The 27,660-nt window shown below is 38.3% G+C and overlaps 1 protein-coding gene across 1 annotated transcript in view; it reads right to left on the bottom strand.

Annotated features, from left to right (window-relative positions):
* Positions 1-26,991, bottom strand: part of ankrd13c (ankyrin repeat domain 13C) — a 45,919-nt gene extending 18,928 nt beyond the window's left edge. Inside the window, exons 1-4 of the mRNA XM_088926968.1 lie at positions 26,254-26,991; positions 20,458-20,499; positions 11,193-11,297; positions 136-221 (exon numbers count right to left, since the gene is read on the bottom strand). Coding sequence (XP_088783094.1) covers positions 136-221; positions 11,193-11,297; positions 20,458-20,499; positions 26,254-26,635 — 615 coding nt within the window. The 5' untranslated portion in view covers positions 26,636-26,991. The remainder of the gene's footprint in view (positions 1-135; positions 222-11,192; positions 11,298-20,457; positions 20,500-26,253) is intronic.
* Between the last annotated feature and the right edge of the window lie 669 nt (positions 26,992-27,660).

Genomic DNA, 27,660 nt, shown 5'->3' with positions numbered 1-27,660 from the left:
ACCATTCTTAATTCAGTGACCTTATTGATTGTACTTTTTCACAGGTATTCAGAGAAAGCTCTCCAATTATTAAATGTATTTTTTTGCACATTTTGAAATGATGATGGATATCTGTAGTAATGTGGTGCACTGTACCTCCTTTAGAGCCTTGAGTAATCTGGGCCTCTTGTCCTCTACACTTTCTCTGGACTGCTGCTTCAGCTTTCTGAGAAGAGCTGTGACTGCAAAGGAGAAAGAAGACAGCACTATAAGCAAATGGAGCACCACCCAGAATCACACATTTGAACAGTGCTAAAAAACTGCTTCGTGGCAGTTTTGGAAAGGCTTCAGAATATGAAATGCTATGATGAACAAACACCTGTAAAAATTAATGAGATTTAATAAAAGCATACCAACTCTTAAGTAGTAAAAGGAAAACTATGGATAATAAGATCTCACAGAATATACTTAAACTTAACACAGTGAGCAGGGTCCATTATGAATATTCAATCAAAGCTGGGTCAATAAAGAGACTCATCCAAACAGGATACTCCAAATTAAACACTGGATTCTGCTGAAAGCCCTGAAGCACTTTAGACAAAGTGACTTTGTTTACAGTACAAAATGCTGATACAAAACTAGAAACAATACCAAATGACCAGGGTCTTTCTTAAAAAAAAAATTAAAATCACACAGAAACACAGAAAACAGTGGACCTATAAGGGCAAAGATCAATCAGTGTCCCAGGGGAATATCTTTCTTCAAGACCTTCTGAGTCAGCTAATAATACCTTCTGAATTGTCAAAATGATTCAGTTGAAGAATTTAATTATGTGCAAATCTCTTAACCCTCTTCAATTACTGTATAGTCAATGCCCACAGAGCCCAAACAACAGATATACATCTCACAAGGAAGATCTGAAACCCATGGTAGTATCGAACAACACTGCAGCTATATCTACAGTATGTATCCATTCCTATTCAAACAAAGTCTAATTGTACTAAAATACACAATATTTCCAAAGCTCTGTTCTTTTTCCTAAGAACCTTCCCAGTTTCTTTGAAATTACCATTTTATAATTGAAAACATTCCTTGCTGTAAAGCTGTTGTCACTTTTAATAAGACATCAGGCCTTTTGTTTTTTTCCATACGGGTATATATTAAAAGTTATAAATTATGTCTATTTTGGGAAACATGAACATCACAAACAACTAAAATAAAACACAAGGACATACTTTATTAACAAAGACCTGGTTTTAATTCAAAATTCCACATGCATTTTCTAATGATGGGTAGCTGGGTAAGAGCTGAGAACACCTTGCTTATGCCTTAGATGAATGCATACCGTAACATCAGCTGCTGCTCAAATGTGTATAATTAAAGCATAAAGAGATTACACACATCAATGACTCCTGAATTCACTAAGCATGATCTGAAACCCCAGTAGGTCCAAACACAATTACCTAAATCCTTCTCCAGGCTACAGGCTGCACAACTTCTAAGAAATCAGTCACTATCATGCTGGCTTCAACTAACCCAACCTACTTTTAAAAGCCACATAACACGAAGACTAATCGGCTGACAATCTAATGAATATGTAGTACTTTATCCAAACCTGATAATCCTTGCACTTTGGTACAGACATCTATGTGTATAAATGTATGTAGGGACATCTGGATGTCTTGGGAGGATGGGAATGCATTTCAGAAAAGCAAACACACAAGTCAATATAAATGTCTGCAAGTAGTCAAGTGGTCACAATTATGGGGCCACTGCAACATATTACTGACGTTTATTACTATGAAGGAAACAAGAAGAACAGTAAATATACATGTGAGAGAGAATTAACCATCTAAAACGAAAACAGAAATGGTCATAAAGTGGCAGTAAAAATGTTGTTCTCAAACTACCAGCCCTCTAGAAATAAACATGCACTACACAACACTGACAAGTTTTGCTTGTTTTTTTTCCTCACCATCAACTCTTGGGTCAGATAACTTCCAAGAATTATTTCACTTATCCATGACGTTTATCTTCCAACCAATCTCATGGCATCCATTCAAGGTAGAATTTTGCCATGTCCTTTCACAACAATTCTTTGTCAAGATACAACACATTTCTAAAGGATATTTACCCACTTCGTCTCTTTCACCTGGACAGACTGCAAGATAAACTAGCTGCAAGGAGAGCAAAGGCTGGTTAGGAAAGAATATAAGGTCCCTGCCCACCTCTCACTATGGCTTCTTTATGCAGACACATTCTTAATACACTGTGCAGCACACACAGGTAATTAAATTAAGCTGAGGCTGCACTCGGCTGCTTTTCATTCATGCAGTGCATGTGAGCTTTTATTGAGAAAAGACGGCTTATAATGGATCAGTCTCAAGCAAAAATAAGAAAATGCATTTCAAGCATTGGGCACAGCAATCAGGCAAGACAAAGTTTGAATTTGGACCTGGAACTGTAATAATAAAAACAGTCCTAATTAAATCAAGATTTAACCAAACTTAAAACTAATAAGACAATTTAGTGGCTATACTGCTGATTCTGTTAGCACAGCTCTACTTATTGCAGAAAAAAACAATACATAGCAAAACTTTTCAAACAACTTCCCCTGGAGAGAATGAAAAACAACAGAGAGCTGTTTCGGTGGATGTTTTAAGCATGGGATTTAATCGGATATATATAGACTTCTACTATGGAAGCTGGTCTATGACTTAAAATTAGGATTAACACAAAAATAATTCACAGCAGAAAGATCATTTGTGTAATAAATACTGGAGTTTGCATATAGAAGCCAGTACATATTTCTCTCAATGAAAACTCATCTTTGTTTGCACAGCAGGTACAGCATAAGATGCTGCACTGGTGACTTCCTATAGCATGTGTGATTTTAAATAAATTGATCATGACGTTCTAATGATTTCTGAAAAAAATGGGTTCTACGTGATTTTAATAAATCTACTTGCTTGGCACAACTTTTCTTCTGCACAGATTCATTATACAAAATTGTATTAAAAAATTTTAAAAATACCATTTTAAAAATTATTCATGCAAATCAGTTAGACTTTAGTCAAATTAAAAATTCAGTCTTCATCCTGTATAGACTGATGGCATGGCTATTAAAAAAAATAAGTACAGTAATTTTAAAACAAACTAATTAAAATCCACAGTCAATCAAAAATCCCGGTGCATATTCTTTCGCTGCATTCTCGATCTTTCCCTTAAATTGTTGAAAGTGGTTAGATCCATTTGGCTTCATTTCTAAAGTTCTGAGAAACTGACATTGCTACGTAAATTTCACATTTGTTGTTCTTTGTTTCGGCAAAGTATTACTGTTAATATAACTTCTTTATGACGGTCCCCAGAATGAATTTTGTTCAGCATGTATTCGTTCCAGAACTGATCTCTCATGAAAAGTGAGATAATACACACTTGTACAGTCAGAAACAAATTCTACCTGTGAATCGTGGATGAAAAAAACCCTTTCAGAAATCAAATCATTAGTATGGCTAATAGCCAGGCTGAATATGGAATTGCTATTTAATTCCAGTCCTTGCAGAACATTTCCCAATATTCTTCCTGACTTGCTGCATAAGCCCCTGGTCTGGGCTTTCCAGTCATGGTGTTCACAGCTAACAGCTCCAGCACCTTTTAATTTTGTTTTTTTGCCAAGTACTGCAGTGATTAAACCTTACTAAGAAATGTTCTTACTAGACCTTTATAATTGCTCCCTACTCTTATGCCTCTAACGTGCAGCTTCTTAGGGAATCAAAACATTAAAATTATCTAACCAAACAAATTATAAGGTAGTGTAAATTAGAATATCTAGAATCAGGAACCATTCTCAGATGAAAATGTGTAGTCACCAAGTTCAAGATTAGGACTTAGACATTATCATTATTCTTCATTTCTTGTTCTGTAATGTGCTGTTGTTGTATGTTGTCTGCTGCACCGTGCAAGTCCTGAGAGAACAGTGTGAGTAAGAATGCCACTGTACATGTGTCAAATAAATCCCTCTATCTAGGAAAGCCTGCCCCAGACCAGATATATATCGGAACAAGCAGAGGCTAATTCCACACTGAAAGTGGAAAAACACAGAACATACTTTCTTCAGCTCAACAGGCCCTTTCTACATTTCAGTCAATTTTAATCTCTGCGTGTTCATGTTCAATGTGCATGTTAGTGCAGGTCAGTCAAAGTGAAAGACCTTTTCAGCGTCTATTCTGGGGCACATGTCCAGCTGCACACGCTGTATGTCAGCGTTTGCATGGAAGCAGTTATGATCTGCATCATGTGGCTGCCTTTTATTCTTGTGCACAGGCATATACAGTACACGTGAAAATCAACAGCCATTGAGTTTGTCAACAGCAGGCACTAGTATAAGCTGCCCTTTCAAACCACCCTTTGGATGTGATCCAGCTGTAGAATATTCTCCCCAACCACTCCAAGCAGTCGGAAGCAATCTGAGTCATTAAGGTTACAAGACAAAGCTCTGGCCTGCTGAAATTCAGTTTCATTTGAGGGCTTTCTTATTTTTTTCTTATTTTTTGGAAAATGCTTTTCAAGCATAAAATATTTTTTAAAAAACCAAGGGAGAATCTGCGTGTTAGACACCTAAAAACATTTAATATGAGACAAAATTCGGAGGGTTGTCAGGGCAGGTTTTTTTATAGCAATTACTACACATTTTTCTTACCAGCAATGAATGACAAGTTTGAGGAAAGACTTCAAGAGGTTGGAGAATGATGAGCCACTCCTGAAATAAAGCTGGAGTCCAAAAGGTCAGAATAGTTTTTGGACATTTTTGTTTCACTTGTAGTGTGGAAATCTTTGCTATCTCCCAGGCATATGTGAACATACAGCAAGGAAAGAAATTCCGTCTTGAGTGGCTGACTTCATCTCATCAGGAAATCCCAGAGGAAGAACAATCGTGCACATCAGAAAGGAATGTATTCACTTCATTGTAATTCAGCAGGATGGCATTATTATACCGCCACTACACATCACATTGCTTCTGTCAAAAATGTCAGAGTAAATCCATTTTCATCACTTAAAACACTATGTTAAGGTCTGCTGTGAACCGCTTTCTACTCCCAAATGTAGTCTACTTTTCCCTCCAATGTTCACTTGACTGGTGCTGGATATACATGTTTTACTAAATAATTTACTTCTGCGGTTACTACCTGCTTGACAGAACTGATGTAATGTTTAGCGCTGCCGCCGCAGCTTGTATCACATGTTGTCCACTGGCATCGCTATCAGTGTACACGGCACAGTAAACAGGCTGTGGAGAGGTCCCGGGTTTGATTCTTTTCTGGAGAGCCTCCTGTGTGAAGTCTGCATGTTGTGTCCATGTGCACAAGGGTTTTCAAGGGGTATTATTAAATGTGAACTTTATAGACCTTTATATATATATAGCAAAATACCATGAAGAGCAACTACAAAAAATAAAATAAAAACCACAATTATAAGAGTCTATGATTAAACTCAAGAAGAATGACAGATCCAGAGCTTCTATTAACATAAGGCACCAGACACTGGGAATTTTATTTCTCAGACATCCAGCTACTCTGCTCACAGTATATTTGATATCTTTTGCTTTGATCAATTTGGACTGTTGAAATGTCAACCTAGGAGTCTGCAACTCGATTCCTTTGTGTTAGTGGAAGCTTTACAATGTATATCTCTTCAAATCACTTTCAATAAGTGCTTTATCCAATTCAGGGTCGCAGGGGAGCCAAAGCCTATTCTAAGAAATCCTGGGCGCAAAGCAGGACACATCTTATCAGCCTGTGGACACATCTTATCGCCAGCAGCCATATCACCCTGAACTCACAACTGACAACCCACTGAAGCTCAGCAGGTGTGAGTCTGGTCAGTACCTGGATGGGGGACCTCCTGGGAATGCTGCTGGAAGAGGTGTTAGTGGGGCCAGCAGGGATCGCTCTCCCTGCGGTCTATGTGGGACCTAATGCCCCAGTATAGTGACGGGGACTGTAAAAGGCACCGTCCTTCGGATGAGACGTAAAACCGAGGTCCTGACTCTCTGTGGTCCTTAAAAATCTCAGTGCTAAACACTGTTCCTACCAGGATATTTCTCTTTTAGCCTAATTTCTAAATTTCTCATTTCTAATCTGTTTTATTATACAAAGTGTTGCCATGTTACAATGAACAACGTTGTCACAAACATACTGTGTATGATATGACAATAAGCAGAAATCAAGCCAACACAATCAGCAGTGTCTGGTAGTCTGGCCTCATATATGATCATCATATATGATGCAGGACCTAACAAATTTTATTTTAATCAAATAAAAGAGCAATAAAAACAGTTTGTAGCAGGTATAACATTAATGAAATGATCTCTCTCTTCGTGTGTAAACAGAAGCAAACAAATCTCAAATGAAAAACTGCAGAAATTGAGACTGCTATAGTTTTTCAGTTGTCAACTTGTGATGAGTTCACATTGGAGACAGGAAACTGTATGGTATAATGCAGAAAATGTGAAAGAATTCTTGCTTTGTTCTGCCTGTTCAGAAATTCACTTCCAAAAATGGAGACAGCCAAGAGGATGCGTGCTTCAAAACACAACAGATACTATTCTATTTAAATTGGACAGAGTTACAGTAGTAGACTCAAAAGGCATTTATAAAAGAACAAAGAGTTACAGCATCTGCCTATCCAGAAACAGTCATTAAAGGCTTGGAGTTCACAGAACACATCTGACAAAAATAACCAACTTAAACAGTAACTGAAACAGAGGACTGAGACTCACTCATCCAGTATGGTAATGCAACCTACTGTAAGTTAGATATAAACTATTTCACTTTGAAAATGAAAATGTATTTTCAAGTTTGAAGAATGGATTATTCCATGTACTGTAGCTGATATATCTAAAGTTGATATTTCAAACCCAACAGAACAGATGTCATTCAGGGTGTCTTAATGAACAGAGGATTCAAGACAAAAAATATTAAAAGTGAAGGTATTCTTTTCTGAGAATACAAAGTATACTTCGGAGTCTTAAGTTCTTAATGCACCAAAATCTTCCTACACGTATTCTTCATCACTGGAGTTCTTTAAAATAGATACCCTAAACATAAAGAGAGAAATGGACTTCCACTCTTATCACCTGATCTGAATCCAGGTGATTTTTCTTTCCTGTAGGGATACCTGAGGACTTTAAAGACATCAGTTCAATAGAGGTGTTGTGGAATCTGATTGTACACTTACAGTATTTAACTGAAGGTTAAGCAGGACATATTTTGAGCCACTGTTATCATTTTTAAAGGTGTAAGATGCATCCTAACCCATGTGAGGCTGCCAGCTGAAAAAAAGAATATTCTCTGGTATGGACAACAAAACTGAACACCAGAAAGCCACAAAACAGGAAGCCGATGAATTAGTTTTATGCAACAACTTTGAAATCTAGAACCGTTAATAGTGAAATATTCTCAGTTTATGCAAAGTTCTGAAATTTAAAATATATATATATATATTTGGATAAAGAACTGGGTTTTGCATTTTGGGGAAGACTGTAAACACCGAATATATTGATTTTGAAAATTTCACCTTGTACTCTTGAAAAGAAAAGTCTAAAGACTACAGAGAGAACAACAACTATTTTTCCCAGAATAATACTTGGAAGAAATCCAAGGCCAGTACACCACCGAAAGAATTCAATATGTCCCTTTGGCGCAATTCAATACTGTAAACAGGGAGGACAAAGTGTCAGCACAGCACACAAACTTTAGTCCATAAATGAAGAACAAAAGACTGTGTATTAGGATACCATTACAATATGTTTGTTGGAGAGACTGGTAGCAAACAATCATCTACATTACTGCTCTTGCCCAATGACAAGGGCACTGCTAGCCTAAAAAGTATAACCCCAAAAAAAGTCAACAACACTGATGCTTTCACAGATATAATAGTTATCTCAACCAAGCATCACAATTCACATTAGGTTTAGCAGCTGATGAGTGTGAGGGGAAGAAAAAATGTTTCTCGGTAACAAGAGGAAAAATAAACAATTTCAGCAACTGCATTGCAAACGCAGGGCACTTTGCAAACTCAGCACATCACAGAAGACAGGAGCAGGTTCAGAGAGTTTCTTTGGGGAATTACTTGTATTGACACAGCTGGTGAGAAAGAAGGTTTCATCTCCCTGTTAGGCCTTCATTTGCAACTTGCCTGCAGTGCACTCTGTAACACTGAGCTCTGATATGGGTGTGCTACTGCGGTTGTGTGACATGAAACAAAAAGAAATACAAGGAGAGAGAAGACAACGGGGAAAAATATTGGAAAACAGGAAACAATGTACAGTAGATTAATTCAGTTCAATGTATATTTTTTATTAAATTATAATTTCCCAATAATCCATCCATTTTCTAGCCGCTTCATCCACTACAAGGTCGTTTGGGAGCTGGAGCCTGTCCCAGCAAGCAACAGGCACAAGGCAGGGTACATCCTGGATGGGACACCAGTCCATCACAGGGCACACACACACACAGACACACCAGGTTCAGTTCTCCCAGAAGCCAGTTAACCTACTGGCATACCTCTGGACTATGGGAGGAACCCCACATGAACACAAAGAGAACATACATACTCCACACAGATAGCACCCCAGAATTGAACCCAGGGGCCCAGCACAGCGAGGCAGCAATGCTAACCACTGCGCCGCCCTCAATTTCAGATTTTACTGAACACGGATTCATCCTTAATGTGGAAGAACAGATTCCAGGTGAATTTCACTCGAGTGAAAAGAGGGGTTCCAGCAGCTGAAGCTCTCTAGTTGTCACTCATGAGGGGAGTGCCCCATCATTAAGAAGGAACGTGATACTTGGCTCAGGGCAGTAAGATAAGCTTTGCATTCTTTTAAACACAGGGAATAACGAAAAAAGCATGCGGAAGTGAGGCTGGGGAAATGTTTTTGTTTAACATTTGATTGGTAATTGGAAAATTAAATGTACAATATTTAAATTAATGTTAATTAATGTTTAATGTATCTATCTTATATAATAATGCATCTTTAATCACAGAAGCAGTAGTCATTTTTTATTATCTGTTTAAATGTGAAGGCAAACGAAGAAAGTGGAATACTACAAAAAAGATCTATGTGAATAATGTAGGAAGAGAAATTGTCAGGCCATAAAGAATTAATGTGTGATACAGATCGGATAAACAAAAAGGAGAACTATAAAATTTGACAACAACAATCTTATGCTTATAAAATCCTGCTAGGATAATTGTACTTAAAAATTCTTCAAAATTGCCTTACTGTCATGCTTAAAATATTTTGAATAGTAAAATTAGAAAAACTGGAAAATTCTAGTGTAGGCAACCACAAACAAACACATTCCAGAAGCCAAACTTAAGTATTTTTAACCAAGACCAAAACTGAAACCTAACAAATCTAAAAATAAGATTCAAGAAAGTTTGAAATGTCATCATATTCTAAAATGATGGAAAAAAAATAAATGGCATATAGGGGTGTAACTGAAATGAAATGAAATTTTATTATATATATATAAATTCAAATTTAGTAGCGGATCCTTGTAAGTGTAAATACACAATATACAGTAACTATAATTCAACCAAGAGGCAGGTCCTAGATCAAAGATTAGCGTCTCTGCGACAACAATAAAACATCTAAATATGCTGCGGTTAGTAACTCAAGCAAGTTTTGATTTCACATTGGCTAACTAATGTGGAAATTTAAGATTTCTGAAGAACTTGTCAACACGTTCTAATCTTACGTGTGAAACAAAGTGAAGGTTTTTCGAAAGAACTTTAAGATATACATATCAACCAGGAGGTTAATTCAATAAAAAGGATACCCTTAGATAGTACCCCAATTCAATGTACTTTATCTGTTTGCTAACAGCTGAAAGGACAGGGATGGAACTCCCCATAAATTGATCAGCAGAGGAAGGCTCACGGTAGTGTACAGAATGCATAACCAAATAAATAAGAAAAAGACGCAAAAAAGTTATTGTATCTATTTCATTTTGATAACAGGTTATAAAATGTTTTTCTCGCTCAGTCTCATTTTCATTCTCCAAAGGTTTGCCCTACAACTTCCTCTGTCACTAATCAGTAAACCAGCTGGCTGCACTAAATATTGCAGACTATTATTCTGAATGCCACATTCCTGCTATAGAGAATACACACCTGAGTAACTGCCAGAAATTCTATTATTGTGCTTTTTCACTCTTCTTATATTACTTAGTCATTAACAGAACAAAAGATCTTCTGGCATTTCAGTGCTTATGCACCTGGGACACTGGCTAATTCGTGTTAAATTAAGGACATCTGTGCTTTGGTAAATACAGCGGCATGTTCACAACTCATCTGAATCACTGCCGAAACAAAACCCCAGATTCAAAACCAGAAGATCAAAAATAAGCTGAACTTCAAAAACATGTTTTACAATACACTATATAAAACAAAAGCTCAACACTTTTTTAGGAGAATGAGTTTTAATTTTGTGTAGTACATGCTGAAAGAGAATTATGTATTTTCTGCTCTTTTAACACTAAAGTTTGTACAAAAAAGAAAGCTGTGTATCGTCATGCATGCCTGAAAAATAAAACCAGCCAAAGTTTAGCAGGACAAGAGCTAGTCAGTTTATTAGCTGACTAGGGTGTTTCAGCCTGCATTGTAACAAATTTAAGAACACCCAGAAATATTTGCTGATACCAACACTATTGAAATGGTAAACCCTGCTGTGCAAATGTCTGAGAACAAAGGGCATGTCTTTCAGCAAAGCTGTTACATGCAAACATTAAATCCAATGTAACTGTGCATCCAAAATGATGCACTTGTTTTCATATTTATTTTTCCCATGAGCAAAGTAAGACGGTCTAAAAACCTCTTCAAACATGTTTTAAAAGAAGTGCCTGAGGAACACTGACAGTGTAGATCAAGGACAGGTCATGTCTCAGAAGGGATAAAATGAAACAAAAATGAACCTATGTGCATTACTGGTTTGATTGAGATATTATTGCAAAGAGGGACTAATCTTTCATAAACAGTTCTGCTTAACTGAAATACAAAGGCCAAACTGCTTTAACCTATTTTGTGTCTTCTGTAAGTAGCAGAAATGGCTTCGTCTCCCTCGCTTGCAGCGTAATGACCATCGTTCAGCTGTGCCACTACCCCCCAGTGAGGATACAGGTGCTCCAGGAAGAGTTCAGTGTACTTACTCATTTGTCGGTCTCCATAGCTGATGGCTTCTGCAAGAGGACTCCATCCCTGAGCGTTTTTCACCTTGACAGGGGCATTGTGGGCTAAAAGTAAATGGGCGCACTCTGCAAAGTACAGAAAAGGTACAGAGTTATTGACGATAGGTTACTGTATCACGACATTCTAGAATACTCAACAACATTAAAATGTCTTGAAGAGACTGGCTGCTTCCCCGCAAGCTCCCATCCATTAGAAGCCAGTGATCGCCTTTGGTTGGGAAACTAGATTACAATCAACAGGACACACAACCCTCTTCCTCAAAACAACCCCTCATTAGGCCATTATAAAACGGGAAAGACATCATGTAACGGCACCATTTGTTTGGCACGGAGAAGACCTTCTGCAGGCCTCCCACTGCAATTCTGATTCACAAGTGCAAAAATACCCGACGGCAGATTATTCATCTGCTGCCTTTATTAATATTCCCTTCAGAGCAGCACACTCTTGTGTTAAAAATGATAACCGTCGCCCGATTTCGGGAGGCGTGATGGAAAGATTACGCTCGCAGGCTGTCATCTCAGCGACGCTTGCGCTCAAACTGAACAAGTTGCACCATTTGCTGTGATAATGTCTTTTTTTGACATGTGAACATCGCACATTCCAACTTTCTGATTGTTCACAAAAAAGAAGGCACTGTGCACAGTCTACGTACCTTTTCCTGAAATGAAACAAGAGTAAAAATACCATAAAATGGCAGCAAAGTGACAGAGCACTACAGACGTGAAATATGATTTCCCAGGGGAGCAAGGAGCTGGTGGAAATGCTGGAAGAAAACCAACTAGATCCAGTACCTTGCAAAAGTACTGGATTCAGATCCCTGCACATTTTGAACATTTAGTTTCTTTTAAGTCATGGCACTTTAAAGTAACAATTAATATCCATGCACACCAACTACGCCATATATACAGTACAAAGTAAAAAACAAAAAGAAGAAAATAGATTATTAATACAAAAGTAAAATGGAAAAACCGTGTCATTATGCATAAGTGTTTAAATCCTTTACTGTGGCGAACCTAAATTAGGTGCAGAGATTACAACAAGAAACAACACAACTGAGTGGTATCTGTGTACAATAACAGCAGTTCAAATAATCTTACAATAAACGCACTCCTCTCTATAAGGTTTCTCAGTCAGGAAAAATTCTTCTATGAAGACCAAGGAGCTTTCGAAACAACTTGGGGATAAAATAGTAGAAAAGCACTGATCAGTAAAAAAGTATTAAAAAAAACATCAAAAACACGGAATTTCCCATTGAGCTCTGTGAAGTCGATCATTAAGTAGTGAAATGTGTATCATACCACGCAGATACTGCCGAGATCTGGCTCTCTCTCCCCTAACTGAGCAGCTGGGCAAGGATGAAGTTGATTAGGGATGCAACTGTGAGGCCAACAGTGACTTTCAAAGAGCTACAGAGTTCAATGGCTGAGATGGGAAAAATGTGCATCCCAGTCACTACGCAAAGCAGGCCAATATGGCACAGTGGCAAATCCATCTCCGATCTGGCATGGTATTTACAACGAGGCATGTAAGTGGTACTCTACCCATATGGCAAATGTTTTGTGGTCAAAGGAAGGTAAAAGTGGAACTTTTTGCTCTAAGTGAAAACCATTAAATATCATGCAAACGTCAGGAAAAAAGCATAAAACTGAAGACATCCATCTATTATTAAACCATTTTCATTTATACATATTCATATTGCTTGAATAATTTAATTTCAATGTTTCTAAAATGAGCAAAGTTAATGTTTTTGCAAAAGAAAGGTAAGTGCAAGACAAACACCTCTGCATGTCGTCTTCAATTAAAATTTTAAAGAGACAAAATGAAACAAGATTATGTGTCAAGAAAGTTTAACATTTGTCTTTCTGTACTGTCTAGGACTATTGCCACTCAGTGGATTTATCACTTTAACCTCAAGAAAAGTATAGAGGTTTGCTTGCAGGAGTAGACCCACTGCTTATAATTTTATTGATATTTTTGTGATAACACACAACAAATGTCTAAGATGGGTATAACTGAAAGCATGAGAGTAAGAACTGCACTTCAAGTCCATTAAAATGTAGGATAAGCTCTGGCCTAAAACTGCCTGTCTTCACTCCTTTACCTGGTTAGTAGCTATGTTAAAAAAAATAATAAAAAACGTATATCACCTTGTGTGGGATTATACAAACCATTGGACTTTTTACAGAAATAAAACACACATCAATATAAAGCACAGGGGACTCTTTCACGGAAAGTGCGCCTGGTACCAGAAGACCTACTGTATATATTTATCTGAATATTTTGAATATGAATGAATATAGCACGGAAAAGGCATTCTTTCTATATTTCATTTGCACCTTGTGTATCACTTAATCTTACTTCCAGAAAAGTATATATTAAAGTAAATCTCTTTCGATTTTCACTAGAAAACACAAGGGGTGAATAAAACTAGAAAAGCCTGCTGCTTGAATGACAGCTTCCTGTTGTGCCACAAACAACAAATGCCACATATAGTAATCACATGCAAAAACATAAAAGGCCTGCACTACACCATAGTGTATCGGGTGACAGTGACCGTCTCCTCTTCCAAAGCCCTATCAATTTAACATTAGACAATCAAATGTGATACAGGCTATAACTAAGACCAGTTTTTCAAAGATAATGTCTTGAACTTCTTTCTCGGTAGCACTCCAAATTTAAGGAAGCAGCATAACATAGCGCACAAGTCTGTGGTCTCGTTATCGGGTGGGTTGTTGGTTCAGTGCCCACTGTAGACACTGCTGTTGTACCCTCAGTGAGGTACTTTACCCCAGCTGCTCCAGTGTACCCAGCTGTATTAGTGGGAACCCGTGTTCCTGTGGAGTAATCCCTGTGATAGACCCGTGTCTCATCCGTTTTAATCACAGAATCTCTGATTCATTTAACAGCACAGAAACAAGCATAAGCACCTAGCTGATGTGACTCGGGTATCGAAATTACCCACTTCTACTGATTTTAGTCCATTTTCAGTCCCAATTTTACTATATCATCAGCAATATCTGCATTAAATAGAGTCAATAGTAAAACACGAAGTGTGATGAATGACTTCAGGAATATTTATTTTATAACCGCAGAATGTACATCAAGTTACAATACTTCGATACCCAGGGGTACATTAACCTAATTAACTGAACTATGTGTAACTGGATACAGTAATGAGCAGCTGTTGAAATTAACAACACATCCCCCCTTCTGGTCAGAGAACAACTGTCTTTTTATGGCTAAGTGATTGCTGCATACAATCAGGCAAACAAATTCAAAGGAATATGCACTTATATGTTGTATATTACTCTCACTTTTGTCATTTGGCTTTTATCCAAAGCCACATATAGACGTTACAAGTCCATATTTTTACATGTATGCCCCACAACTCATTTATACAAATCGATCACAGGAATAATCTGGGTAAAGAACCCTTCTCAAGGGTGAAGCTTCTTTGTCCTACCTGGGATTTGAACCCACAGCCTTTTCTATTAGGAAGCCAGAGCCCCAGTCACATCCAACAATATAATTATAGTAATATTACTATTACACTGAATCAAATATAGATATGACAGATATATTGGATAATCCACAGGTCACTGACAGGAGCGTTTTACACAGAAGAACACTAAGGTACTAGAAAACTCAGATTCAGCCATCTGTGAAAAAACAACATTAGGATGCTGATGCAAAAGACTTCTCTGAACAGTTATTTAATTAAAGCCACACAGGTAGAAAATGAAATAAGCTCCAACATCTCCCAGTATCTGGTGCATTTATTGTATGATGGTATTTAGCAAAACAGCTTATATAACACTGAGCAGAATGGCTTATTGAATCTTTTTAGTCTAATCATGGCCCCAGGCTTGCTATAAATTCAGGGAAATTTCTCTACTTGGCTTTAACAGAAATGCCAACACTCATTGTAGGGAAGGGCAAGACAGACTTACCAACAAAGAGTATTTATTATATTAAAATAAATACTGTTTTGCTGCTGGATGTGCAGTTCGTGCAGATACAGCACAGGTCAAAAGCACATGTTTTAGTGGAAGTCTTTCCCAAGGAGAAAGACAAAAATGCCACCTGTTGTATGTAGCGAACTAAAACTAAAAATGTTTTTACAACTAGCAACCAACATTATGCTCCGAGATTTTTTTTCATCCCAGTCTCTCACTGTAATGTAAACATTGCATTCCCCTGATAGTTTTAAAAAATAAACATAGAAAATGGGAATATCCATTTATAAAGCAGATGGTTACAGAATGTCTCTAAAGGATCCCCTTTTTCAGTGAGTATGTGATAATGCAGAGGCTTAGAATGCCATCTTATCATCAAGAGTAAGTTACAGATCTAGCTACACAAGAGTACCGATATAAAAAAGAAGACATTACAGAGGTTTTGTTGTGTTGCCTAACGTTTCCATCAAATGCAATCTGATATTTGAAGAGGTGCATGATTGTGCAGGTGAAAAATAGAAACTAAACAGGACAAATTGCAAAAGAATTTTACAAACCACGGCAGAAACGGAGGACTTGGGCAGATGGCAAGTATCAGCCCAACATTTCAACCCACTCTTTCAGTCGTCCCTGGAATCCCAGAGGAGTCTCCCTGATCTTGTCACAATAATGGAGGAACAAATTAAAAAGCTCAATTTCATAGCGGGCGACTTAATGAACTGCAGACGCAGTAACTTCATGCTTTAAAATGGGAGTGAAGCGCTCTCTCTTGTATGGTTTTACACTGAAGTATGGAGGCTGATGTGGGACAGGGTGCTCACAAGCTCAGGAATGAGTTCCACGTGTTTTTGGAAGAGAACCTCATTAAAGTGCTCAGTGGTGACCTCCTACAGGCAAAAACAGAATCTTGCATTGCCGGTCTTAAAGAGAAGTGACTTCACAACGTATTACAATTATCTTTTATTACATAACAACGTCCCTATTGTTAAGAAAATACACTATTGCTAAACAAGCGCTTTTTTTTTACGAATACTTGCTAAAGCGAGTGATACATAAATATTTATAACCTATTTTTGTTAAGATTAACTCCAAGGGAGTAGCTTGTTGTTCTTTTTATTTTCCGCTTCCTCTTGGCAGCTGTCTTAACTATCCTAGGAGAAACTGTAAGGGCATAACGCTGATTTATGAAATTTTATACAATTAAGTGTTTTGTTCTGCTTCTGTTGAGGCACACTCAGAAAGCATAGCATAAATCACCAGAGAGCATGATGCTCTTTTATTCTGTCTTTGATTGTGCAAGATATATTAACTAACAATTTGTTCGGGAAGAAATTTTGATTAGTTCAAGTCAAGATAATTGGTTCTGTGTACTATAGACATCTTGCTAATTTATCCATACGCTGTAGCGGTTGCCTAATATATTTAAATAGAAACATTGGCATAAAAAGGAAGTATTGGTAAATTTTACTTGTTGTTAACAAACACTTAATTTATGGTGCTAAACTCTTCAAATACATCAAAGACGTACCCAAACTAAACTGGATTCTGTCCAGTTAAGAGCACTTGTAATGAACTGTAGACATTTACTTTTATTTTAATGGGGATTTTATGTGGCTTTTACACGTCTTCACCGACAAACAGAAACTTTGGAACCAATTGTGCAATCGTGAAGGATGAGTATTTAAAGCCAGTCTGCCATTAAATCACAAGAAATACTAACTGTAACTGGATAGGATCAATAAGCTTTCAATGCACAAATAAGAATGAAATAACTACAGCTTAATAAACCATATTTATGACGTTTATAAAATTACTGAATATTAACATTGATGAAAATTATGTTTGTCAGTGATTAGCTCTGTGAATTTTAAGCATTACATTACAGTTAGGAAATGTTACAGTAAAAAGCGAATAATTTTCCCTAAATAATAATTTGAAAAGTTGTTCCCGGTTGTAAATAGGAGTTCCCTGCAAATTACTTCGTTCGACCATTTAATCATTTGTAGACGAATGATTTCTGTTTTAGAAATTATGTATTTTGATGTATAAACATTCATAGAGGCTAAACAAATTTTATGCATCAGGCAAATAAATATAACACCAAAAAACAGAGGTGTAGCTGACAATTAAATACCTCTGCAAAAGAACATGCGGTACATTAACAGTTGAATGCATTTTATATTTATTTAAAATAATAATTACTTTCCATTCACTGCTCTAGAGGTGTCTCGTAAAACATTTAAGAAACTGCAAGCTTCATGCCCTAAATAATTCATCTCAAGTGGAAAAGGCCATGTCTGCAAACAATATATTTTATTTTACTGTTTTCATGTGGCCTTTTAAGTGCTTTCTTGTGCATTTGTTTAAGAGCTGTAATAGAAACAGGTCTGGTGCTAGTGTGGGGGGAATGCATTAACAAAAGGCATTTCTGGCGTCTCCCTGCCCTCATAATGGCACAAGATAGAGCAAGGGGACCACCTCTCTGGACACAAATCTCTTTGGCAGCCTCCCCCGCCACTCAGTAATGCATCGGTCACCAACCAAACCTAGTGCCAGCCCTGAACAGATGTGTCAGAACTCCCTGCTTTAAGCAAACAAAACACAAATCTCAGCTTTAACCAAACACGTCTTCAGTCAAACAATCAGATCAGACATTTTTTTCAGTACAACTGATAATCTCTGATGTAGTGCCTTCCTAACTGAATGCAAAAACACTTAATACTAACATTTTTTGTTTTGCCATTGTAGATCCTATCACAAATTCAAATCTTAAAACAAGATTTTAGAAATTTGCTCTGCGTTATTGTTGGGTGACCTCCAGGATGTCAGAAATTGTTAGGTTAGCATCACAACCCCGGCTCCCTCGTGGTTAGTCCTCTGATTAACATATCTGTAAGGGCTATATACTCAAGTCAGTAAGAGCTACACTTAGCAGTGCGGAGCACTGGTGAGAGATCTGGACTCTTTAACTGGAAGGCTGCGGGTTCAAATCCCAGGTGAGACACTGCTGTTATATGCTGAGCAACATACTTCACCTCATCTACTTCTACTCATCTACTAAAATATCCAACTGTATAAGTTGGGGCAAGTATAAGTTGATTTGAATAAATACACCTGTACATCAGCCAAATTAATTAGTTACTATATGTTGCAGCATAGAGAAGAAAATGGGATGCTGCTTCTTTAAAAGTTGTAGGATGGGAGCTGTGGATGGTGTTTCTGAAACTTTAGCTTCTATATTAAGTATTCAAAACAGGTGGGGGAAAATGTACACAAAGTGGCATGCTCTGAGGGTTTAGATGGGGAGGTGGAGGAAATCAATGCTTTGACTCGTGGTATAAATACCACAGTTTTTGGATAAAAAATATTCTGGTTTTGCTCAAAATATTCCACGTACACATGGTGCACTGGTCATCCAGATTCACCAAAACCACAGCTCAAAGGATTTCCAGCCCAACGCCCATGTTTAGCAGACATACAGGCTTTCTTATATATGGGCTGGTTGGTTAGCTATCCTACCAGTCGCTGTTTCATTTAAGATCTTGACAAACCTGTACTTGATGCTAATCCACGAAAGCTTACAGAAAAATGCGAGCAAACAACTACTAGCTTTTAGCGATATGAAAAGGAAGCGAATACAGCAATTAACATGAATGTGTTAAGGCACTGTTGTGCAGTAGTATTTAACTTCAAAGAAAGGACAATCCAATTTCAGTTTAATCACACTTCAAAGACGCCTATAGTGATTTTGAAGCAGGTTTTTTGTTCCAACTTTTAAAAAGGCTTGTATTTGAAGACCAGGCTGCTAAACACCTCCATACTAAGCAGTGAAGACGTAAAATATAAAGCACTGGGCACAAAAACGGAGGTCTTGCATTAATCAAGATAGTAGCTTTGCAAAACACTTAGAAAATCATCATCGTCCGGTACAACTGTGAGTTGTAGGGTGATATAACTACATGCAAAATGAATGGATGGAGATCTTATCAACACATAGCAATAGTATGCTCTGTCCTGTTTGTTTTTAGCAAAAGCTTCTGAGCAGCTATATCCATGATGACTACCTATCATAGTGCCCTGATGTTTCCTTGCTAAGGTGAAATGAGTTATTCTGTCAGGGCTATGTTACTTCTGTAATGAGCACACTGCATTTAGTATTTTCCATGGGAAACGGATCTCCTTTGGGGGTATTCATTAGGACACTAGATGTGTTATACCTTCACCTGTTCTTGTTTCTTGTAGTATTTTTCTATTGTCTGTTCTTAATTAAATTATGCCTACACTAGCAACTCACAACTGGCAACCCACTGAAGCTGAGCAGGCGTGAGCCTGGCCAGTACCTGGATGGGGGACCTCCTGGGAATGCTGAGGTTGCTGCTGGAAGAGGTCTACAGTAAGTGGAATCAGTAGGAAGCACTCACCCTACGGGCCGTGTGTCCCCTAATGCCCCAGTATAGTGGTAGCAGATGGTGACCTGCTTGGAAGCCTACAAAACCGATTACAGTTGTTGCGTTCTCATTTTTACCTAAGATGGAGCTATTATCAGTGTTCCATTGATACGTCAAGAAAATAAGAGTTGTTTACTGGTATCACATGTTATACAAGTTGAGTGTAATGGAGATCTAATTTTACACCTGAAAGTGTATTTATTCACAGCAATGCAGGGTGTTCCACTATTTATAGCAAAGCCTGGCCTCTGGTTATTTGTGAAGTTGAAATTGGATTACTGGTCTACATGCACAGCAAACAAAACAGAAGAACAAAAATTCCTGAATTGCAATGATAACAGAAAATGATCAAAGATTTCCGTCACCGTCAAAGGCCAAATGAACAAGCTGAACAAGGACATACCACAGGGTGCAATCTTTCTGAAAGCCCGAATAGATGGTAAAAGTGAAAGTGCACTGCAAAAGCCTTTTGTGGAGCTGCACAGATAAAACTGTAGTTCACCTGTATCATCATAAAGCATTAAAAGTGATAAAAGCTTAAAGGTCTGCTTACTCTAAAACATTGCTCAGGGATCTGAAAGCTCTCGTTTTCAATTTCAGAATTAGATGATTCAGTGTTTAGTATTTATAAACAGGTTAGATACAATAAGTATAATACTTATAACATTTAGGCTATTTATAAATAGCAAATTGTAATAAAAAAACCAATTGTTCCTTTCAAAACCAAAAACCTCCAAAGTTTTTAATATACAAGTGACACATGAATGTACGGCTAACTGAATGAAAGATTTATCAAAGGTTAACACGCAATTTTTACTCACCTTTGTGTCCCAGCATTACAGCAAGGTGTAGAGGTGTGTTTCCTGAAGACAAAACAAAACAAAAATTAGGCCCATGTTTCAAAATGGTTGAAAAACAAGATGGAGAATCAAAGTATACAATGTCACAAACTGCAGGAGAGTAACAGCACTTGATAGTGAGGCAACATACAGTATACTGAACAAAACAAATGAGGCAATGTCTGAACTATAGCTTCCTTTTTAAATTATATTTCTTGGCACTTGTGATTGAATTGTACTTAATTAGTAGTATCTTTAATCATTTGCAAAGATCCAATTAAGCATTTTAGTAAATATTGAAATATTTATGAACACATAAGTGATACTGAAAGATGTAGAATGTGAAACCATTCACATGATACAATGAACATAAGGTGAATGTGCTCAGACCTCACTGTGGAAAAATCCATAATGAAAATGAAATGTTTGCATTCTTGTATTATTTGAACCCATTTTCCAGCTTCCTCATAACTTCTGAGCTACACAGAATGCAATACAGCTGACAGAATAAAACATGCCTTAATTCTCATAATAGAAAAATCACACTACAGTCGAAACCACATTCAGGCTGGGAAATCTTTAAAATTACAGTTTGTATGTATAATTTAATTAAGAACAGACAATAGAAAAATACTACAAGAAACAAGAACAGGTGAAGGTATAACACATCTAGTGTCCTAATGAATACCCCCAAAGGAGATCTGTTTCCCATGGAAAATACTAAATGCAGTGTGCACATTACAGAAGTAACATAGCCCTGACAGAATAACTCATTTCACCTTAGCAAGGAAACATCAGGGCACTATGATAGGTAGTCATCATGGATATAGCTGCTCAGAAGCTTTTGCTGATGAAGTAAAACAAACAGGACAGAGCAAAAACTTTTCAGAGGAGCTAAACCCTATGGAGAGCTTTTTGTGCTGATATGTTTCTTACTGTTCTTAAAGGCACACTGACTCTTGTACTTGCAGCACGGCAATTCTTAAAATCTGACCAGGATCATCACCCATCATGAACTGACACTTTGCACTTAGTTCAGTTCTCTGCATCTGGACACCAGTGTGAACACCACAGTCCTATTGCCACAGACAAACTGAACTGAGACCACTGGGAATGGAATATTATCTAAACCTGAATGAAAACAAAATGAGGGAAAACAGAAACAGGGCTCCCTGGGACTACAATACTACAATAAATGTGTTTTAATTTTAGAAATACTGGCAAACAGCAAATTCTTCATTAAACAAAATATTGTCAAACAGATTAATATTGTAATTACTGCTAAGAACTGAAAACAATGCAGGGACAAAGCAAAAAAAAGAGCCAAGTGCAATTCAAAATGAAAGACACGACACAAAATACACACACAATGTAAAAGGAGCTCAAGTACTGCTGTGTAAGCATAAGTGAACTCAGTTCCCTAAAAATAAGAATTGTAAAAATTCCAATCCAGTTTCCAATGACCCCTGTACAGCTGAGATAAATTTGAACAACTAGCATATTGACATTGTTTCAAACCAAATTAACTGAACCAAGCTCATCTGAAATGAACCCACTCGTTAATATACACTAAAAAGGCTGTGAAATATGATTAGGGGTCATAGACTGCACATTCAAAGTGCTTTTCTCATCAGTTTTGCGCGTAATTCTGCTGTTCACTTCTCCCTTCAAATCTATTGGAAGGAATTATCCTTCAAACCCATTTGGTGGAACGAAAGGCACACACTGGACACCTTGGACCTTCTGACCAGAGATGAATGTTTTACCAGTAATGGCTGATCCAATGCCTGGATTGATATTCATCATACCTCTACAGAATACTGTACTGACTTCTCAGCGTGAGCAAAGGAAGCCTACACTCATGCAAGTTGAACTGAAGCAGGTGTTTTCCCCAAACTGAGCAGCCAGCAATTGCATTGCTCTAATTCTGAAGTCAGGATGTACAATTACAGTACTCTCATTGCAGCCTTGCAACACATTCTGTATTTTTCTACTGACAGGTCACTGAGTGCATGTTCTTTCTTCAGCTTTCGATCAAACATTTAAATGATTTTAGAAATGCTTTCTTTATGGGTTACCATTTTCCTTCCCCTAACTGGTACATATTTGAGTGTTATTTCTTCAACTCTCTGCAACGGTATTCACTTTTGCATGCCTCGTATCTTGAGTCTAAAACCATCTCTGTCTGCAAATCGCCAACATATTTGGAGATAACATGCTTGACTCAGCGGAGAACAATGTAGTAAATGAAAGCGGTCTTCAAACCCTCACGATTGCGTGTCTGAATTTAAAAGACCCTCTTAGCATCAGAGCTGCATTTGCATGGCACCGGCACAAAAATGTTTTGCGGTCTGTGATTCTGGGCACTGTTAAATAAAGGGCTTTATAGTACAGTGACAAGAATGACAAGCTTGTCTTTTTGGAAGGAATTCTGTGTGTAGGCTGATCAGGGAGTCCAAAAGGATCCTCCTATGTGGTCTGATTGTTTTTCTCTAGTTATGTTGTCACACTTTTGTCTACTGCCACATCCGATATGTGCAGTACAGAGTTTTGCACGTGCCTACAACAAGGAATAAACCTTCCTGGTTTTGTGCTTCCTTATTAATTTAACATTTATTTTCGTTCTCCATTTCCTCTAGTGTCGTGTTCAGCTTTTTTTTATTTCATGTGATTGTTCCTGGTCCTGGTATGTTCTGGCTGTAACCTTAGATCTTGAAGCCCTCCGGTATGCTATAACTGGTGGAATCAGTCAGGATATATGGTATAGATAGTTGACGTGTCAATACTCCTGGCTCTCTTTATTTCTTACTAAGTTTTAATTAAGTCTTAGATTTCATAGCTTTCTTCAGAGCTCACTCAAGCCTCTTCTCTTTTCTCTCTCACTGAAGTCTGCTCTTAGCTTTACCCCTCTGTCTGAAACCCCCTTCTGTAGAAAGCAGGATTAAACTGGAATTCTGATACTTCAGACCTGTTATTTAAAGAAGCCTGGTGCACAGGTGATGCCTTATGTGAAGTAACACGCAGAGGACTGGTCTTGAACCTGCAACACTTTAACTTGTAGCACAATGTGGTTTGTTCATGCATGGCAGGATGTTGTGTGGGGGGTGCGGTTTCTTAATTTTCCTTTATTTTTCTTCTTTAAAGAGTTGGGGCAGATATGTTTTTTCATTTCCATATTCTGTTTTTATTTTTTTCCTTTGGTTTTCTCTATTGTCTTACCAATGTACAGTTAATAGTGATCCATTTCTTTCATTTGATAACCCAAGATGTCACGTCTGGATCATTATTAATATTCTCCACCCTCTTTCATCAATAGTCCCTATTCTTCCTTCTCTTTTAAAATTGCTTTGACTTAATCCACAATATACATACATATTTTCTCACCTAAAAGGGATAATGTAGAGCCCTTTATTTAATTTTCTTCATATGAATAGATGCATGAATGATACCAACAGGAACAAATACAGAAATGTGTTGTGTATCTTGCAAGGTTTTTCATATAAAAAAATCAAAACAAATGAATTCACTAAAGCATATCTACTGTATTGCACCCCATAAAATAAATACTAGTAATCAACATCAGGCATATACTTAATAGGAAGCTTTATAGATAGCAGCTTCATCAGTATACATGTGTCAAGATATTCAAATAGGTAACTGCGTGCCTGACCCCTGAAGTAGGCTCCACAGCTGAAACGTTTTCTTTCTTTACTTCTCTTTAGAGCATGGAATAAACCTTCACTTGTTCCCATGTGTCAGGATATTTGTATTTACAGAGCTGTTAGTTTACAAAAAAAACTCTTTTTATATTTTCCCAAAGCACCATCCACAAACCAGCTACTTGTTTTGTTGAAGTTCCACCAAGAGGAAATAATTATTTTTAATCTTAAATCATGCTTTAATTCTGATCGAAAAAGATGAACTGAGATGATGAGAAGCATTGCGCCTCTACCCGAGATGAATACTGGCAGTAAACGTGTAACACCGATCAGCAGCTCTTCATTATTCCTGCCAACGATCAGACCGTGTTGAATAACGGACCAGTTTTACCGATTTGTTCGCAAGCACCATTTCTAGTTAGATTATGCGAACAGATGATCAGTATTACACATTTTCGCACAGGCATTGAGAACAGATCCTCTCAACAGTGAGATGTGCGATGGTGAATTTATCATTAACACCTTTCCTGTCAAAATCCTGGTGCACATGCGGTTTGTCGGGACAGCAGCTCTGAACTCCACACCACAGGACTTGGATGGCAGGTTGGATGCTATTTTCGTACACTTCACTAAGGTACTGTACTTCATCCACGGGGCTGCAATGCTCTGAAATATAAACTGGTACGCACTAGGCCATCATTTGCAAATGAGAACTTGTTCTCAATTCACCCTACTGGTTAAATAAGAGATTCAAATAAGAGTAATGACAAATGTCAGAGTCATTCTAGATAATGGTGGGGTTGCATGCAGGAAGAGATTTTCAGATGGAGAGGTTAATCCTAAACAACAAGGACAAAAACAGGACAAGGAGAAAAAAAAATAAGCTTCTTTTAATGCCACGCTGTAAAAACTAAAGACTGCTTGTTCTTGATCAATCCATGTTCTGATCCAAGCATTTCTGTTTCTTCTTGCAGCATATAAACCAAAAGCACTTGGGACTGTAGTATCACTGCAACGCACATCTTTCTCAGGACGAAAAATATTCCCGGATATCAAGCTTGTTAAACAATAATTTAATGATTTGCCCTTTTCTTCAAGACAAAGGTGTCTGCAGGCCGCTCGCGTGATTGTGAAAATAACATTTTAGAGTAATTCAAGTAAGGAGGTTTTAGTGAAGAGTACTGGCAGGCATATCCACACGTCAAAAAGAGACCACTTGTTAAACACTCTTCTTATTTGCCCACATACCCAGGTTCAGAGAAAAGATAATTATGAAGCCAGGAGAGTCGTCTACCAACGTGTCTTCTAAAAAAAGGGGGCAGAAGACGTATTTCACAAAATGGCCATGCTTGTCCACGTTTACAAGACAGGAAAACCACCGTCAAAGCCTGAATTTGAGATTTTATTGCATGTTTTAACGGCCCCTCGCCAACGCAGCATAAGCACATACACGTGGAAACAAAGCCTAAAATATTTTTTAAATACAGCTGCAGGCAGAGTGTACGACTGGACAGTGAACAGGAAACAATTTTCACATAAAACTGTAGTAGTATGCAGTGAACGAAATGGGAGATGGGATTTATTTGTACTGTGGACACCGCAATTAAAAAAAAGAGTCTGTACTCTGGAAGGTAACACAACTTCAGTCTACTAAAAGTGAAACGACTGAAAAACAGTAAAGGCAACCCGGGCACAACACATAAACAGCTGCAACTTATATAGGAATAGGCCAAATCCTTCTACATGCCTACAGAAGGCAGGTTTCAGTTGTCCCACCAGAGACACGCGTTTTTTGCAATGCAGCCTGTCAACTTCAGTGGCTGTGAATCATCTGGGATGTGGAAAGCAAATACCGGTGATGCTCCACAAGCCACAAATCTTTTACAGCGGGGGGTGGGGGGTTCCTGGCTGGTCTCCAAGTAACACTGCTGTCCCAAACACAAATGTCATCGCAGCGGTGCATGTCTCCGCTGTAGAAGTCACAATTACATCGTCAGGCAGACCCCGCGTCTAAATACGCCATGGGCATGTACCTCAATATCGAGCACACAACCGGACATAAAAAGTTCTCGTACATATCAGCCTGACTTGAGAAGGCGACCCGAGTGGGTTCGCTTACCGTGGACATCTTTTTGAGCGATGTTCTGGGTCCTGATCAGGGACGACAGCCGACGCACGTCCCCCTTGAACACGCACTCGTGGACGGGGAAACCCTCCGTCGTCCGGGTTATGGGGTTCTTGTTGTTGTCATCGATAGTCCCCGTCGCCGTGTTAGTGTTCGCGTTTGCATTGATCTGAGATTGCTGATGCAGCTGCTGTGGCCCCGGAGCTTTGATCAGCTTGTGATTGCTAAAAATCTTATTGGCTTTGCCTCTGTTACTAGTCCGGGTAGTGGAGGAGGTGAACGTCCCGGCGGCGGCTTCCTCGTCGGGCTCCAATAAATCCTCCTCTTTGCTTGGCTTGTGGTCTTTGCGCAGGGATCGTATCTTTTCGCCGGTCATTTTTCTTTAAATCTCAGAAAAACTCGCAGAGGGGGATGCTGATGCCAGGGATGGAGAGATAGGCGGAAAGTGTCGCTGGCGGTGGCGAGGATGCCAGCGGTAGATAGGCTGGGGAATGCCGAGACAAAAGCAGCAGTCCGCACAACATGAAAACACTAAATCCCCAAACTGTAACATACGGTAACGAAAACTGACAAGCCGCGCATACACACACAAAACCGAGGATCCCCTAACCGCTCCACTCCGCTCCCTCAAACTATAACGTCCCTATGCTGACTACTCCTGCAGGGTATATCCTCCGACTCCAGAGAAGACCCAACAGCCATCTTCCGCCTCTAATCTCGCGAGAGTGTCCAAGTGGGTTTCCAAGGCTCAAGCAGGATGTTAGATGATATCGCGATGTGTGGTTGTTTTTTCAACCTGTATGGAGTTACTGCAGTTAGGGTTTGAAAATAATTATTCGCTGTTTTGGATGCAGGAGATGTTTTTGGTTAAATAAAACTGTAGCAAACTGCGGGTGGTATGACAGATGGCAGAAAATATCTTCATTAAAAGCGGATCCCAATTTTTTGTCTTAACGGATTTTAATATATTTATGAAGTGATGTACTGTAGATGCGTAATTCAGATAAGGGGTACATTTGGTGTTTTTCCATTAAATAAGGTTTCTGTATCCTTACGATGATAATCTGACTTTATCTGTATATCTTTTTTTTGTTTTAGGTCTCGTATTTGTGCTGGGCGACTCAGTTTTTATAAGCAGATCCATCCATTTTCTATGCGCTTTATCCAATAGAGTCGCCGGAGCCTATCCCGGCAAGCAGCGGGCGCAAGACAGGGTACACTCTGGACGGGACGGCAGTCCATCACATTGCACACAGACACAGGCATGCTGACACATCAGGACGAATTTTTCCAGATTAATTACCACCACGTTTTAGGAGTGTGGGAGGAAACCCACGTAAACAAGAAGAGACCGTGCAAACTCCACACGTCCATGGTCTGAAATCGATCCCGGAGCCCTAG

Source organism: Atractosteus spatula, chromosome 11 (assembly GCF_055471065.1).
Source record: "Atractosteus spatula isolate fAtrSpa1 chromosome 11, fAtrSpa1.hap1, whole genome shotgun sequence".
Taxonomy (NCBI): domain Eukaryota; kingdom Metazoa; phylum Chordata; class Actinopteri; order Semionotiformes; family Lepisosteidae; genus Atractosteus; species Atractosteus spatula.
Note: the sequence above shows the minus strand (reverse complement) of the source record. Positions and strands in the feature narration are given on the sequence as shown.